Below are 16,014 nucleotides of genomic sequence, written 5' to 3'. Positions count from 1 at the left end.
ACTCTTGGGGTCCATCCCACCCATTGACCAGCCCCTCCTCTGCCACCTCTGGGTGTCCCAGGGCCCCAGGGCTCAGTGCTTGGGCCGCCTCTCCCTCTGCACCCACTCCTGGCTGCCCTGGCTGAGCTCATCCAGGCTCAGGGCTTTCCGGGCTGTCTTTATGTGCTGAGAACTTCCTAAGTTCTCTCTTCAGTTCAGACTTTCCAGAGCTCCAGGCTTCTTGTCCAACCGCCGTCATAGAGGTCTCTAGTCAGATGACACCACCATCCCTTTCAAACCTCGTCTCCCTGGCACAGGGCCTGGCAATGCCACCCTTCACGGTGCTCATGCTCAATTTCTTGAGGCCTTTTTGACTCAACCCTGCATCCTGGTGGTCCACAAGCCCTGTTTCCCGCCTTTCAAACTGATCTCCGACCCACACTTCTTCCCTCCACTGCTGGTGTCCTGGTCCAGTGATCTCCACCTTCCCCCGGCTCTGCTGTAACCTCACCTCTCCACCTTGCCTGCCCCTTGCCGCCTGCATCTTGGAGAGTCATGTGTTCAGTGTGGCATTTGGGCAACCTTTGGAAAATCTACACCCGTGACTTCCCACCCACTGCCCGTGACCTCACACCCACTTGCCCTGCTTGGTGTGTGCTTCTGTCGCATACTATTATCCTTTCTCCCCAAGTGTGTCAGCTCCTTGGGGGAAAGACTTTCTGTCAGCTTCCTTTCCTGCTCTAGTCCCAGTTCCTGGAACACTGTCGGGTATGGAGACCCCCAGAACAAATAGTTGCCCAAGGAAACAGCTCGAGGTGGGGAGGCCTCCCCTGTACCTCCAGTCCCACCCCCAACGCCCAGACAAGCAGAACAGGAGCCAGCTTTGGAAAATGACATGTTTTTATTGCTATGTTTGCAGTGGCTTTTAGCACAGTAAGAATGTCCCCGCTGGCCCCCCGCCCTCGCCTAGTCCCTCCCCTCCAGCTGATGTCAGGGTGTGGGGGAAGTCTTTCTAGGGTCCACTCGGCTGTCCCGGGATTAGATATGACACAGACGTGGGTTAAGTAAAGCTGCTACGTGGAAGACTTGAGACGTGAAAAGTGCATCAGCTTTAAGCTCGCAGGCGGGAGCCAAGCCTGGATCCCTTCCCTGGCTGGTGCCCACCTCAGATCCCTGCAGTCTGCCCAGCCCAGCCCTGGGGGCAGGGTGTGGTGGGTAAGCTTGAGCATGCCAGGTGAGCAGCCCCAGATTCCTGGGATAGAACACCGCACCTACTCACCCCCACGACTTGTGGGCAGAGGGGTAGCGGGACACCCTCGAGGCCCCTACTGTGCACTTTTCCACCTCAGCCTGGGGCCGGGGACCGCACATGCATACCCACACGACAGACTCTGCACAGCTTGAAGCTCTTGTTTTGCCTATGAAAATTACATCTATAAATTCACACTCCTTGGCTGGGGCAGAGGAATTAAGGAGGGGCTGAAAGGACAGGGAGTGGCAAGGAGAGGGACCTCGGGGCTGTTTTCTCTTTAGAAATATACAAGCAGAAATCTCTCTCCTCAAGTTTTTATAAAATGTGCAAAATACAAGCCTCATTTGCCCACAGGCACAGTGTACACCTGGTTTTCCCCTTTGCTAAGAGATAGAGATCTATATGTGCCCTACATACTCACGCACACATGCACTCATACACAAGCTCACAGAATTGATATTGGTGGCAATTGGCGCAGGAACCAGAAGGTCCCATTGCTGGCTGGCTCTCTAAGCTTCTAGATTAGGGATGGGGAGAGGGGTCTAGCCCAGTTGAAATACTCACTGTGGTTCCGCTGCCCCTTTCTCTCCTCCCTCCCCTTTCCCGTTCTGTTCCCTAAGCTGCCACTGCTGCCTCTGGAGTGAGGAGCCACCCACGGGTGTGTTGGGCAGAGCCTGGACAGGCAGCAGGCACTAGGGGGAGGGCAGGCGGCAGGGCCTGGGAAGCAGCGTGGGCACCAGCTTGGTTGGTGGGGGGAGGCATCTATTTTTGGTGGGTTGTGGTATTTTTGGCATTTTATTAAAAATGGAAAAAGTTATTTTAGTTACAAGCACTCATGGTGCTTCCTCCCCTCCCCCCCCAGGCAGACCCCAGAAGTGTCAGGGAAAGGCAAGCCCCCTGGAGGGGTTGGAGGCGCTAAAGCAGGGGCTGCTATGGCTACAAGAGGGAGAGCTGGCACTGGGAGCCGGCCCTGTCACATGACACTCTCTACCACCACCACCTTGTTGCTCTCAGCCACTGGGGTCAGGGTGGTCAGGCCCCTGACCTCCAAGTCCTGAGCTCTGTACTCCAAGTGGTGGAGGCCCCAGACAGGCTGCGTCAGGTGCTGCCAGCGCTGCAGGAGAAAGGGACATCGTGAGCCCCTGGGGAGGGGCACCTGCTTGTCCTTGGCCTCTTTCCACCACCACCACCTGCCACCAACTCAGGGCCCAGGGCTGCTCCTCCCAAGACACCGACCAGGCGCTACTCCCTGCACCAGGGAGACAGGGTTATGTGGCTGAGAATGGAAGCTAGGGACAGGCCGCCTCCCCCTGCCACAACCCTGATAGCCAATGTCCCTTTTGTCCAGCTGGCCCAGAGGCTTCTGGTACAAGGACCCATCCTGGGGGTCAGGGTACAGACAATCTGGAGGTAAGGCTTTGACTAAAACAGAAGGGAGGGGCGGTGTTGAAGAACTGACCTCAGCCATGGTCCCCTTGGCCGTGAGGAGGCGGCCCAGCACGTGGAGGGGCACACACAGCATGGAGGAGAGCGCCAGGCCCCAGCCCATGGCCTCGCCCCACCACGGGTACACGTAGGTGTTGTTGTAGACCAGTGGCTTGAAGTACACAGCATTGAAGATAAAGATGCCCTGTGGAGAGAATCTGCAATTAGCCAGTGAACTGAGGTGCCCTGCCCCATCCAGTCCAGCCTTCCTGGCCCTTACCATGCAGACCAGCGGGGTGAAGAAGGACCAGCACCATTTCATCCAGGGGCAAGGCCGGTACCCAATCATGCAGGCCACGTCGTCCATGAAGCGGTCAGCTCCTGGGGTGGGGTGAAGGGACGGCTAGAACTATAGACCCACCACGCCTGCTCCATGCCACAGCCCCTCTTGCCCTTCAGCCCAGACCTACCGTATACCCAGGCGACCACCACGCACTCCCAGAAGGCCTGCCAGAGCAGGGTCATGCCACTGGCCGAGTAGTGGTCAAACAGCTGGAAGACGTACATCCCGCCCTAGGGATAGAGCCAGGTCAGGACAGGTGGCAGATGGCAGCCAGGGGCCAGAGGCGGCCCTTACCCTGCCCCACTCACATCAGTCACCATGGAGAGGTCGATGACAAAGCAGAGAGCACAGCAGAGGGCCACAGAGATCTCCCTTTGGAAACGGAAGTAGTAGGAGGGCGGGAGGAGGTCCAGCAGGCCTGTGATGAAGCCTTCCACACCTACAAACTGTGGCCAGGTGCTCAGGCCATGGCCCTTGCCCACCTGCCAGCCCCTCCCCTCCCATCCCCTCTGTCCTGTCCCCACTGCAAACCTGGCTGTCAAGGCCCAGCAGCAGCAGCATGAAGAAGAACAGGGCAGCCCAGAGTGGGGCCACGGGCATCAGCGTGACGGCCCGGGGGTAAGCGATGAAGGCCAGGCCAGGCCCTAAGAGGGAAAGAGGCAGGATGTGAATACCTGTGGCTATGCCCACTTCCTGTCCCCCACCCCTGCTTCGTGGTACCAGGACTGCAGACACCAGGGCCCCTGGCCAAAGGCCTTTCCCCTCATATCAAGGCACTGCTGAACGGCTTGAGCCCGCTGTGGGTGTGCCACCCAGAGGCTGGAAGGCTCCTGCGGGCCCTTGGCAGACCGCCTATAGGAGGAGGGTATCTGGTTTGGGCTTCTGGTTACCTTTGACCTTGGAAAGGCCTTCCTTCCCCTCTGCAACATTAGCAAATATGAGAGCATACCCAGAGGCCCCCGGGGATGGATGGCCTGGAGCTCAAGGCTCCAGGTGGCCAGGTCCACTAAGCTGGCTGGAACAGCTGTGCCTTGCAGTTGCTCATCCAGGCCTGCCTCTGGCCTAGAGCAGTGTGACAACGTTGAGTTGATTTTTTAATTTTCTCAGAATGTAGATTTGTATGTGCGTTCATGCACATGGTAGGTATGTTAGGACAGCAGCCTCTGTTCCAGAGGCCAGGCTGGGGCCCAGGCTCTTTACCTGACTCTGCCACCTTGGAGATGTGCACGCCCTGCTCCGCAGCCATGAAGCCCAGGATGGAGAAGACCACGAAGCCAGCGAAGAAGCTGGTCCCGCTGTTGATGAGTGCAAGGATGATGGCGTCCCTGGGGACACAGGGGACCACAGGAGCTGGTTAGGCTGCCTGCTTGCTGCCCATGGGCAGGCAGGACAGGGGAGCGGGGGCAGAGGTCCTTACTTGTAGCAGTTGTTGTTGAAGCGATTGTAGCTGCCGAGGGCTGTGAGGGCCCCTAGGCCAATGGCATAAGAGAAGAAAATCTGGGTCCCAGCATCTATCCATACCTAGACACGGGCCAGGGCAGAGTAGGTGTGAGGGGCCTTGTTGGGCTGGCCCCTGGTCTCCCTCCCACTACCTCCGCCTCACCTGAGGGGACCCCAGCTTCGACCAGTCAGGCTTGAGATAGTAGATGATGCCATCCAAGGCGCCGGGCAGCAGCACTCCACGTACCAGCAGCACCACAAGGACCACGTAGGGGAACGTAGCGGTGAAGTACACGATCTGGGGGGCCATGCTGTTCAGAGGGGCCCAGCGGCACCCACCTCCCCCTCAGAGGCCCCCGGCCTGAGCGGCCTGAGCAGGGCAGGCCACGGTCCCCCCCCCCACTGGACAGTGTGTTCAGAGGTAAGGAATGAGCCAGCCAGCAGCCCCCCTCCCCCTTAGACTCCCCAGAGCCATGGCTCCTTCCAAAGGAAGCCAGGTGCTTGGCTGGGCGTTAGCAGCCCCATGGCAAGCGCAGGTCGGCGGCAGAGGGAGGGGAGAGGCAGGGCCCTCCCCGGGCAGAGAGTGGGACAGCGGCCTGGAGGCAGGTCCAGGCCGTCCTCTGCAGGGAGGCGGGGTCCTCGGGAGCTGGGATTAGAAGTGGGCCAGCCAGAGACGGGCAAGAGCGAGACGGACGGACGGCAAAAGCCTCTGCCTTCCATCCAAGTGGGACCGCCAGCTCGGGAAGCGGCTGCTCTTCAGACCCTGCCGGGGAACGCGCCAGCCCTCCAGGGACCTGGCCACGTCCCACAGCCCTCGGCACGCTGTCTTATTATGCGCCTGTTCACACATTTGTCTCCCGAACCTGACAGCGAGCTTCTGGGGAAGGCATGTGTCTAGACGCGACCCTGGGCCAGACAGGCAGGCAAGAGAGCCATACAGCAGGTCCACCCAGACTGTCCAAACAGACTCAGGTGTGGAGTGAGGAACAGAGAGGAACGAGGGAGGAGGGAGGGGCCGGGGATGCCCAACACAGGGGCAGGGCAGCTGCTGCCTGGGCTTCTCCCCCTCAGGGAGAGGCTGCTAGACCTGGATTTGGAGGGGAGGGAGGACTGCCCAGCCACGGGGTGGGGATCGCCTGGCCTGGATTGAAGTACCTGCCCCCTCCCAGGCCTAGGCCCTGGCCCAGTCACCTGTTGCAACAGTGGTTCCTGGCAGAGACCCCCTGCCCAGGCAGGGCTGCCCCCCAGCCCTGCCATCACCCCCAGCCCTGCCCGCCTCCAGCTGTACCTTTCCTGTCGACTTGACCCCCTTCCAGACACAGAAGTAGACCAGCACCCAGCAGGCCAGCAGACACAGGGTCACCTCCCAGTTGAGGGCACCTGGCACCTCCAGTCCCCTGGAGATCCGCAAGACTTTGTTCCTGGGGAGGGCGGGCCCACGAGGGCCGTGTGAGCAGAGGGCGGAGCGGCTGGGAGCCGTCCCAGGGCTGGTGCTCCCGCTCCTGCAGCCCCGGTGTCCAGCTGGTCCCTCCTGAGCACCTGGGCGAGGCCCGGGCCCAAGCCTGTCCCTGGAGGCCACGCAGTGTGTGCGCCCGGAGCCCGGGAGCCCCTGGACGGCGGCGGCGGCGGGGCTAGTGGCTACCCTAGCACTCAGAGCGGCCGTTCCCCTTCCCCTTGTCAGGCACCGCGGAGCGACAGCACACGGAGTGAGAAACGGTGCTGAAAAAACCAGGCCCGTCCCTCCCGGCTCCCCCAGGGACTGGCCTGGGGGTCCCCCGGGGGCAGGCAGGGCCCAGGAGTGACTCCTGCCGGGAATCCCCCCAGGGCTGGGTCCCACCCAACCCACGCAGACTCGGCGTGCGGAGCCCAGAGAGAGGCCCGGGCTGGGCCTGGTCCAGAGGCACCTGACTTACTCCCAGAACTCGATGACAGGGGACCGGCGGTCAGCAAGCTGGTCACATGTGAGGTTGGCCAGGCTGGCATTGGCACAGTCTTCGTGGTGGAAGATCTCCACACAGTCGGGAGTGTTCCAGGTATGGCCGCACGTGGCCCAGGGCAGCGTGGTGGTGAAGGACTTCACCAGGTAGTAGAAGCCCCAGGCCAGCACCATGATGTAGTAGGTGTTGCAATAGAAGACGATCACCATGGAGGCGTAGCCCAGGCCTAGGAGGAGGGCAGTTTCTGTGCAGGCTTCCCACCACCCCATAACATCCTGCTCCCTGCAGCCACCGTCCGCCCCCTCCCCACCTTCCCTCCCATTACATCTTTCTCTGTCGTGCTCCAGACAGAGCCCCGTGGACTATCCCTTGTGTAAGAGTCCCAATGCTGGGACCAAAGTCTGTCCCTGGCCCCAAAGCCCCTGCTCCTGGCCTCACCTGCATCCTCCCCAGACCTCTGCTCCTGCCCCATCTCAGCATTAAGTCCTGTGGATTGCCTAGCCTCATACACCTGCCTCTTCTCTTGGGCCTCACTACAGTGGGGGCTTGACTTACCACTGTCCCGACTAACGAGTTTTTTGAGATACCAGCTGTCTCTCGGCTGATTTTTTGCATTGAGTTGACAGAGTAATTTGAGTTAAGGAGCTCCTTAACGAGCTCGGTCTCGGAACGAATTAAACTCGTAAGTCAAGGCCCCACTGTATCTTCACCTGCTTCCCCCGCCCCCCCCCCCCCCCGCCATGGCCTACAGTACTCAGCAACTTGGGGGGCTTTCTGGTGACCTGGGGGCTTCCCCCTCAAGGGGGAAGGCTGCTAGACCTGGATTTGGAGGGTGACTATCTTGCACTTCCTTTCAGCAGGCAGTCACAGCAAGTCACTTCACCTCTCTGTGTCCCAGCCTCCTCAAAGGCAGTAATAGTGAAACCTACCTGCTAGGGCCTACAGAGATGATGGGGACACTGCCACCCACGCACAGAAGGGGTTCTAAGGTGACCTTTGCCATTATTAGTTCTTCCATTCAGACCCTGAATTTTCAATCGCTCCCATCCAAGCCCTCAGCCTGGCCCTCTGGCCTCAGAGAGCTGGCCCCAGGCCACTTCTCCCATGGTTGTCTCTTGTACCTGCTGCCCTCCACTCAGTGAGCCAAGTGAGCTTAGCCGAGTGTGTTCCCAGCCCTGCTGGGCCTGCGCATTCTCCCTCTGGCGGACAGGCCCAATCCCCCCTGTAGCCCTTAGCCTGCCCAAGGTCACATGGTGGTCTGCATGGTGTCCGGCTTTCCCTTGTGTCTTGGGGGGTCATCAATGGGCCCCAGGCCTGGTGCTCAGACAGGATGCGATTTCTTAAGTGGGTGCCAGCCTTGTCCCAGCAGTGGGAAAGGGAAAGAGTGGCCGAGGGAGAGAGCAGAGAGGGGCTGGCCCAGGGCTGCTCACCTTTGAACAGGGGGCAGATGTTCCAGACGTTGATGCTGCCGGCCTTCATGAACTGGCCCAGCGAGATCTCCAAGAAGAAAATGGGGATTCCTCCAATCAGGGCGATCAGGACGTAGGGAATAAGGAACACACCTGAGGGAAGACACACAGGCCAGGGGCTTGACCCAAACTCCACAACCAGGCTGTGAAGGCTTGCAGCCAATCCAGCTTCCAGAGGCCCTGGGAGGCTGGGGTAAGTCCCAGCTCCAGGCTCCACCGCAGCCCCATCATAACTTCCCACTGGGTGAATCAGTGCAGTGGTGGCCACTGACTCAGAGGCCCCAGGTGAACAGTCCTGGGGGGGGGGGGTTGGAGTGTTGAGGGGGGCTGTGGCTCAGCTCCCTGGACCACAAGGCTTCTGCCTCCATGGTCACCAAGTGCGACCTAATGGTTATGGAGGACACATGTGCTTGCACACACACGCCATCCCTTGTGTCACAGTTCCTTGTTTGCCAGGCAATACAGGAAGGAAAGGCAGCGAGGGCATGTTCGTGCCTGTGTGTATGTGCGCCATGGCTGGCACTCAAGCCTGGAGGCCTGCCTGGCTTGGGTGAGGGCAGGGAGCCCTGCCTTCCCTGTACCCACACACTGGCCTACAAGTGGGAAGGTCCAGGGAACATGATGGGCGGGTGCAGTCCTCTGCCAGTGTGTGTGTGTGTGTGTGTGTGTGTGTGTGTGTCTGTGTGTAGGGGGGGGTGTCTGAAAATGTCAGTGAGCAAGGACAGAGGGAGACATCATGGGGGAGACCACCTGGCTCTGGAGGCAGGGCAGGGCCGGAGACTACAGGAGCAGGGGTGGGGGTGCAGGGAGCTGGGACCCAGTAGCCCCTGGGCACTCCCTCCTGCACAGGCCTCCTACCCTTGGTCCTGGCCCAGCTCTCTCCACTACTCCAAAGCTGGGCTTCACTGCAGCTTGCCTGGTTCTTGGTTCCAGCATCCTTCTTGTGTGTGACCTTGGGCAAAGGCCTTCACTCTGGGCCTCAGTTTCCCACCCATGACCCAGTCACTGTGGCTTCCCACCAAGCCCGGTGCTGCTTTGCAGTCGCAGGACATGTGTGCCCATCGCTGTTGCTAAGCTGGGCTGGGGCGGGCGAGCAGGCATGGGGTGTGCATGCAGTGTGTCCAGCGGCGGCGCCAGGCAGCCCAGGCCGCAGGCTTCCCATGCCTGGCTCAGGCACCCAGTGTTCCAGGCCCAGCCTAGAGGGGAGGGTGGGGAGGGGAGGGTTGGGAAGGGAAGAGAGGGGCAGAGAAGAGAGGGGAAGGGAAGGGAGGGGAAGGGAGGGGAGGGGAAAAGATGGAAGGGGGAGGGACAGAGTGGCCCATTGTGTATGTGTGTGTTCGTGTGTGCACACGTGGGGGGCCCACACAATGTGCCACTTGTGTGCCTGACCAGCGGAGGCAGCCAGGGCTCCTCACCTCTGGGAGCCCCCCCTGGGGACAGGCCTCGCCTTCCCACCTCAGTGGCCAATCCCCGAACGCAGGGAGTACGAGGGCAGCCCCATGGCTTGGGCCAGAGGCGCGCCGGCCCCCTCCCCCCACACGCTGCCAGGCACATGACTGGCCAGGGGGTGGACGCTGCCAGGCTGGGCCACCGAATGGCAACGGCCAGCGAGGGGCGGCCCCTGGCCCCCGACTGCCCCGGGGGCCTTCCCCACCCTCTGGACTTCACCCGTGAGCCCCGAAGGGGCGGGTGGCGGGCGGGGCAGGGTGGGTGGCGCGGAGGAGCGGGGGCGCTCACCTCCGCCGTTCTTGTAGCACAGGTAGGGGAAGCGCCACACGTTGCCCAGGCCCACGGCGAAGCCCACGCACGACATGATGAAGTCCATCTGGCGGGTCCAGGTTTCGCGCGGAGGTACGGCTAGGCGGCTGCCAGGCGCCCCCAGGCCGGCGGGGCCATCGCCCTTGGCCGGGGCCCCGTCGGGCAGGGGCGCGATCAGCGGACCCTTCTTGTCGTCTACGGACACGCTGTAGATGCCGTTCTCGGCGTTCTTCTTCGCCATGGTCCCAGCGGGTGGTGCGGCCGGGCCGGGGGTCGGGTGGCGGGGGGCACCAGCGGCTTGGGGGCCCCGAAGGCGCGGGCCGGCCGGGGGCGGCCGGGCCGGAGTCGGGGCGGCGGGCGGGCGGCGGGTGGGGTGCGGGGGTACGGGCGGCGCGGTCAGAAGCAGTCCACGAAGCACTTGAAAGTGAGCCTGAAGAATCTCATGTGTGTCGGGGGCCCGGGGGCGCGCGGGCTGCGGCGGGGCCGGCCGGGCGGCGGCGGCGGCTCCCGAGGCTCCTGCCCGCGATTCGGGCGGCGGTGGCGGCTCCCGAGGCTTCTGCCCGCGCGCGATTCGGGCGGCGGCGGCGGCGGCTCGCCCGGCCTGAGGCTCAGCCTAGCGGGGCACGGGCGGCATCGGGCGCCCACTGTCTGCAAGCTGCGGCCGGAGCATGGGCTTGCGGCCCGCGCCCCCCGCTCCGGCCCGGGCCCGCACGACTGTCTGGCTCGCCCGCGGCTCCTGCTCCGGCGGCTCCGGCTCCGGCGGCAGCGGCGGCGCGGGCGCACTCGCCCCTCCTTCCCGGCGGCGGCGGCTCCAGCCGCTCTCCGGGCCGCGGTGGGTTCAGTGACTCGCCACCGCTCTCCGACTGTCCCTCTCTTCGCCCTGACCGGCTGCTGCTTAAGAACCGACTCCGGGGTGATGTCACTGTCGCCCCACCCCCCACGACCGGGCTGCTCCCCCTCCCCCTCCTCCGTCCCTCCCTCCTGCCCTCCCCGTCACTCCGCCCACCTCCTCCCGCCCTCCTCCCGAGGAGGAGACGCGGCTCCAGCGGGAAGCAGGATGGCTGCTACCTGAGGCACCGTCAGCACCTCCTCCCGAGGCCCAACCACCCCTGTCCCCAGGTTCACCTGGGCCTACCCCTGCCCAGATGGCCACTCATAACCTGCCCTCCCCGGAGCTAGAAGAGCCGCTCCCCTGGCTGCCCTCCAGCCATCCTTATCCTCCTTTCTCCTTCTCCCCCTCCTTTCTCCTTCTCTGTGACTCCCGTCCAGGGGGCTGGGGCGAGGTTGGGTACCAGAGGGGATGCGGGGTGCTTGGGCCTCCTGAAGGGCTGGGCCCAGCTGGCCACAGGGAAAGGTTGGGATGGGGATGTCTGCCTCCAGGTGTGCTGTGGGGCTTTGTCACAGGCACCACCCTGCCTCCTCCTGGCATCAGCCCTTCCCAAGGGGTGCAGCCTTGGAAGCCAGAGTTCAGGGTCCCAGTGTTTGGGGAGACAGGTCTCTATGAGTCTTTTTAGGGGGGCAGAGGGGAGCCCGTCTGGCTGAGGTGCGAGGATACATTTTGTCGTTAAGGTGGGGGTGGTGGTAGGGACGCCTCCTGCCCCCATCCCTGCGGGAGACTCAGGTAGGAATCGGGTAAGGCTGCCCCCTGGTGCTAGTGGGTGCACAGATCTCCTCAGAGGCCTCAGTTGGGGGTTCCCAGCTCCTCACTCTTGACACACCTCTCCCCCGGGACCTCGCTTCCCGGGCAAGAGCAAGGTTGTTCAGCTGCCTCTCCACTAGCAGCTGAGCAGCCTGTTTGGAATTTTCAGGGCTCAGAGCAGTCATGGGGTGGGGAAGGAAGGGATCATTGTCCTGGTCGGGTATGTGAAGTGTGCCCCCCCAACCCTCCGCAAGTCCCAGGCTCACTGTGGTCCCCAGATGGCTCATCCCATTAAGCTAAACCCTCAGCCATCCGGTGGCTTTAAGAAGTAAAGCAGTTCCGGCTGGAGCGAGATTGAGCCTGCTAGGTGAGGGAGGGGCAGCATCTCCACCCAGGCTCGCTGGAGGAGCCTCAAGTGGCATGTGGGGGAGATGGGAGGGATTGAGGGGGGCTTGGAGACCCTCGAGCTATTAGGGTCGCTCTACTCATCAGAAGACCCCAACTTGCGCCTTCTCTGGCCCAGGACTGACGCTGGCTTGGAGATAGACAGGCAATAGGGAAGTAGGCGACCCATAGATGGCCTGGGGAAGCTGGCCCCATAGTGAGGGCTGCTTCAGTGGAGAGGCCAGGATAGAGGGCAGACAGGCGCAGGGAGAAGCAGGGGGAAGTGAGGCCGCGTCTGGGTGCAGGCGACTCAAGATCACGCTTGTCCAAGGAGCTTGTGGAGAGAGAAAGCCGTGGCTGGAGAAGGACGTGGGCCAGTCCACGCAGCCCATGGTGCTTTGGGGAAGTGGCCACAGCTTCCGGGAGGGTGAGGGCGCGGGGTGAAAAGAGCAAGGCGGGGCAGCGTGACAAGGACAGAGGGAGTCAAGGGTGGGGCCCTCCATCGCTCAGCTGGGAGGGGAGGCAGGCTCCAAGGCTGGTGGCTGGACCTTGAGGATGTAGCCACCTGTGGCTGCGGCTGCTTCTGTGGGGTCAGAGGCTGAGGGGGAGGTGGCTGGGTCGGAGTGGCTGCTAACAATGGGCTTGTGTGAGCTCCGGGACTCCTGTGGCCGAGGCTCTCACAGCTTCAGGGACTGCTGCCTTTAAAGAGTGTCTCCATATAGTATTCATTTAAAACACAAGAAATAAAAAGTTATAGGAGTGAAATTAAATGACATTTTACAACACTATGGACAACATTTTGTGGCTTGCGTGTAAGACTCATTGTTGGCATAGAATTTAACAGCGGTGGAGTATATGCCTTCTGTGTAATAGGTTACGAATTCCACTTGTAGAATTTCCACTGCCATTGTTGAGGGATGCTAGCACTAAATCAGTATTTGCAAATTTGCTAGATTTCATTTTATTCAGGTCGATTGAAGTGACATGAACTATGAAAAAGAAAAAAAGGGTATCTCCAGATGTTGATGCAGGGGGCTCCTCATCTGGGGGGGGGGTGCAACGGGCTGCCCCCTCCCTCCCCTTCCCCCAGTCCTCCTCAAGCAGGCAATGTCACCACTCCTCTGGTCACCACTCCTCGAGGCCCATGCGCTGCACGCTTCTAGCGAGCAGCACACCTCTGACCAGTCTCTGCCCACCCGCTCTTTGTCTTCACACTGCAGATCAAGCTCAATTCGTCTCCATGGCTGCCAGATTGGGCACTAGCTGGCCCGCGGGCCCCCCAGTACTGAATAGCAGCCGCCTCCCAAGCTGTCCTCTCTTCCCTTGGCCCTGGGGGGCCCACTGCCTGGGGCACCTCTTCTTTGCTGACCTCCCTCTGGCCCTGTAGGACTCAGCTCAGCTGCCACGTTTCAGGAGGCTAGACAGGAAGGCGAGGGAGCCCTCTGACCCGAGCCTGCCCTGGCGCCTAGCCAGGGCAGCTGGGCTTGTGTGGTGCTCGAAGTCCAAGAACCCAGCCTCTCAGACCGGATAATTAGGCCAAAGTCTCCCCAAAGGGGAGCTGGGGGCCGCAGTGCTGGCTCCTGATGTGCGGACCCCCGCAGCCTGTGGGAGTGTCCGAGTCACAGTGTTCCCAGGGCAGTTGCCAGGGCCTGCGGGGCACCTGAGCGGAACAAAGGCAGCGGCGTTTCCAGCCCTCGGGTTCTTGGCCTGTCCTCAGGGCTTCGGTGAGGTGTACCTTGCCCCCACCCACCGCCCAGCAGCTGCTGGGGAGGATGCCTCGGGATCCCAGCTAAGGGCCTGTCTCTGCCAGCCCCGTCTAAGCCTCTGCCTGTCTTGCCAGTCTTTGTGTGCACGGCCCTGTGAGGCTGGTCCTGGAGCAGGTGCAGGAGGGGTTGAGATACTCGTAGATACTTGCCCCCTGTCCTCAGTGTGGGCTGTGTTCCCCAGACAGCAGCCATGGTGGGCAGCTTTTCAAAGGCCGGTGGGGGTGGGGGTGGAATAAGCCCAGGAGGACGGTGAGGGGAGGAGGGAGCACTGGAAGGAGGGCTCCCATTGTCCAGGGAGGTCTGAGAATTGGACCCAGTGTCTGTTGCCACTGGTGCTACAGGCCCCACCGAGTGGCCCACAGAACCAGGCTGGGTGGGAGGGTGCCTTGCCCTGGGGCAAAGCCCCACCAGGACCTGGGCAGCCGGAGGGTGCAGGGCGCCTCCTCTGCTGCGAGCTGAGCGCACTAGGAGCTTTGCAATTAGAATTCGCTGGGAACAAAGGGAAGGCTGCCATCCACCTTGAAGGGCTTTGTGTTTCCCACAGCTGGCGAGGGGAGGATGGCGCCAGGCTGGCCACAGGCCTGGGGTCCAAGAGGGGGAACCTGACCCCCGCCCCTGCACAGCATCCTTGTTCACTGCTGCGCTTCTCCGCACACACCCCTGAGAGGATTTATAAATTCCTTTTTATGTTGCAAATAAACTTTTCATTTCGGAACAGCTTCAGATATACAGATAGACGTCCGGCCATAGCAGGGAGTTCCCACACTCCCACACTCCCACACCTACCATTTGACAATGTTCTGCTACATTTGTCACAATAATCAAACAACTTTGTGCATTGTGACGAACTCAAGTCTATAGTCTTATTCAGAGACCCTTGGCTTTCCCATCAGGTCGGTTTTCTGTCCCAGAATCCCACACTGCATTAGTCACGTGTCCTCAACTCCTCTTGGCTGTGACTGTCCTCTCAGATGGAGGACTGTTTCTCAGGGTTGGTCTACTGTTTCTGTCCCAAGTAGACAGAATGGCTATTGAGAAGGGGACCGCAGCCCGGCCGGCGTGGCTCACTGGTTGAGCGTTGACCTATGAATCAGGAGGTCAGGGCTCAATTCTTGGTTAGGGCACATGCCCGGGTTGTGGGCATGATTCCCCGTGTAGGGTGTGCAGGAGGCAGCTGATCAGTGATTCTCTCTCATCATTGATGTTTCTCTCTCTCTCTCTCTCTCTCTCTCTCTCTCTCTCTCTCTCTCTCTCTCTCTCTCTCCCTTCCTGAAATCAATAAAAACAGATTTTTTAAAAAGGGAGAGAAGAGGACCGCGGAGCTAAATCACCCTTTCCATCACATCCTAGCAAGGCTCCATGCCAGCGGTTCTCAACCTTGGCTGCACATTAGAATCACCTGGGAATCTTTTTAAAATCCTGATTTCTGGGGCCCCACCCCATAACAAAGAAAGAATTTCCGGAGGATGAGGCCCAGAAATCAGGATTTTATTTTATTTTATTTTATATTTTATTGATTTTTTACAGAGAGGAAGGGAGAGAGATAGAGAGTCAGAAACATCGATGAGAGAGAAACATCGATCAGCTGCCTCCTGCACATCCCCCACTGGGGATGTGCCCACAACCCAGGCACATGCCCTTGACCGGAATCAAACCCGGGACCCCTCAGTCCGCAGGCCGACGCTCTATCCACTGAGCCAAACCGGTTCCGGCAGAAATCAGGATTTTAAAAAGATTCCCAGGTGATTCTAATGTGCAGCCAAGGTTGAGAACCACTGCTCCATGCGCTCAGCAGGACTTAACATCTTCCCACGTCAACCCTGGTCACCTGGCTGAGGTTGTGTTTGCCCGTCAGATGTTTCCACTTTCAATGTAATCTTCCTCCCACCCCCTTGCATCGTGTCCTTTTTGGACCAAAGTGTACTTTGCACCAAAGTATACAGCCCACACTTGAGGACAGGAGGCTATGTTCTCCCTTGTGGGTTGGGGAAGTAGCTACATAATTTAGCTACATAAATTATTTGGAATTGCCCAGCCGGTGTGGGTCAGAGGTTGTGCATCGAACTATGAATCTCACTCCTTCTCTCTTCCTCTCTGAAATCAATAGAAACATATTTAAACAATTATTTGGAGGCCAACTAGCATGCTCAGTGGTTGAGCATTGACCTATGAACCAGGAGGCCACGGGTTGATTCCCGGTCAGGGCACATGCCCAGGTTGTGGGCTCAATCCCCAGTGGGGGGCGTGCAGGAGGCAGCTGATCAATGATTCTCTGTATCATTGATGTTTCTATCTCTCTCTCCCTCTCTGAAATCAATGAAAATATATTTTAAAAAATTCTTTGAATTATCTGCACAGAGCGTGTCTCTTTCCCCCTATTTGTTTCTTATTTAATCATTTATTTATAACTGGATATTTATTTTGTACTTTGGGTTATAATCCAATACTACTCTATTTATTTTGTTGCTCGAATTGTTCCCACATTAGCCAATGGGAGCTGTCAGTTGGTTCTTCTGTCCCTTTGTCATGCCCCCATCACAGAGAGAGAGAGAGAGAGAGAGAGAGAGAGAGAGGAGGGGAAATACTTCTTTACTTTCTGGCACTACAGGGTTGTCCAGGCTT

At 60.0% G+C, this 16,014-nt stretch overlaps 1 protein-coding gene across 2 annotated transcripts; it reads right to left on the bottom strand.

Annotated features, from left to right (window-relative positions):
• Nucleotides 1-864: 864 nt before the first annotated feature.
• On the bottom strand, nucleotides 865-9,976 carry SLC6A8 (solute carrier family 6 member 8). 2 transcript variants are annotated; one of them, XM_081081425.1, is made up of 13 exons: nucleotides 9,583-9,976; nucleotides 7,807-7,938; nucleotides 6,353-6,602; nucleotides 5,728-5,860; nucleotides 4,603-4,737; nucleotides 4,417-4,520; nucleotides 4,200-4,324; nucleotides 3,531-3,643; nucleotides 3,308-3,445; nucleotides 3,127-3,229; nucleotides 2,937-3,037; nucleotides 2,691-2,861; nucleotides 865-2,345 (listed from the first exon to the last, which is right to left on the bottom strand). In XM_081081425.1, exons 1-13 carry the CDS (start codon nucleotides 9,842-9,844, stop codon nucleotides 2,205-2,207), a joined length of 1,908 nt encoding a protein of 635 aa, XP_080937551.1. In that variant the 5' UTR covers nucleotides 9,845-9,976; the 3' UTR covers nucleotides 865-2,204. The 2 variants fall into 2 exon arrangements, with proteins under 2 accessions (XP_080937551.1, XP_080937552.1); XM_081081426.1 differs by having other exon boundaries at nucleotides 4,200-4,294.
• Nucleotides 9,977-16,014: the final 6,038 nt, after the last annotated feature.

The sequence above is a fragment of the Myotis nattereri genome (assembly GCF_964212035.1).
Source record: "Myotis nattereri genome assembly, chromosome: X".
NCBI classification, from domain to species: domain Eukaryota; kingdom Metazoa; phylum Chordata; class Mammalia; order Chiroptera; family Vespertilionidae; genus Myotis; species Myotis nattereri.
This window is presented reverse-complemented; position numbering and strand designations above follow the sequence as displayed.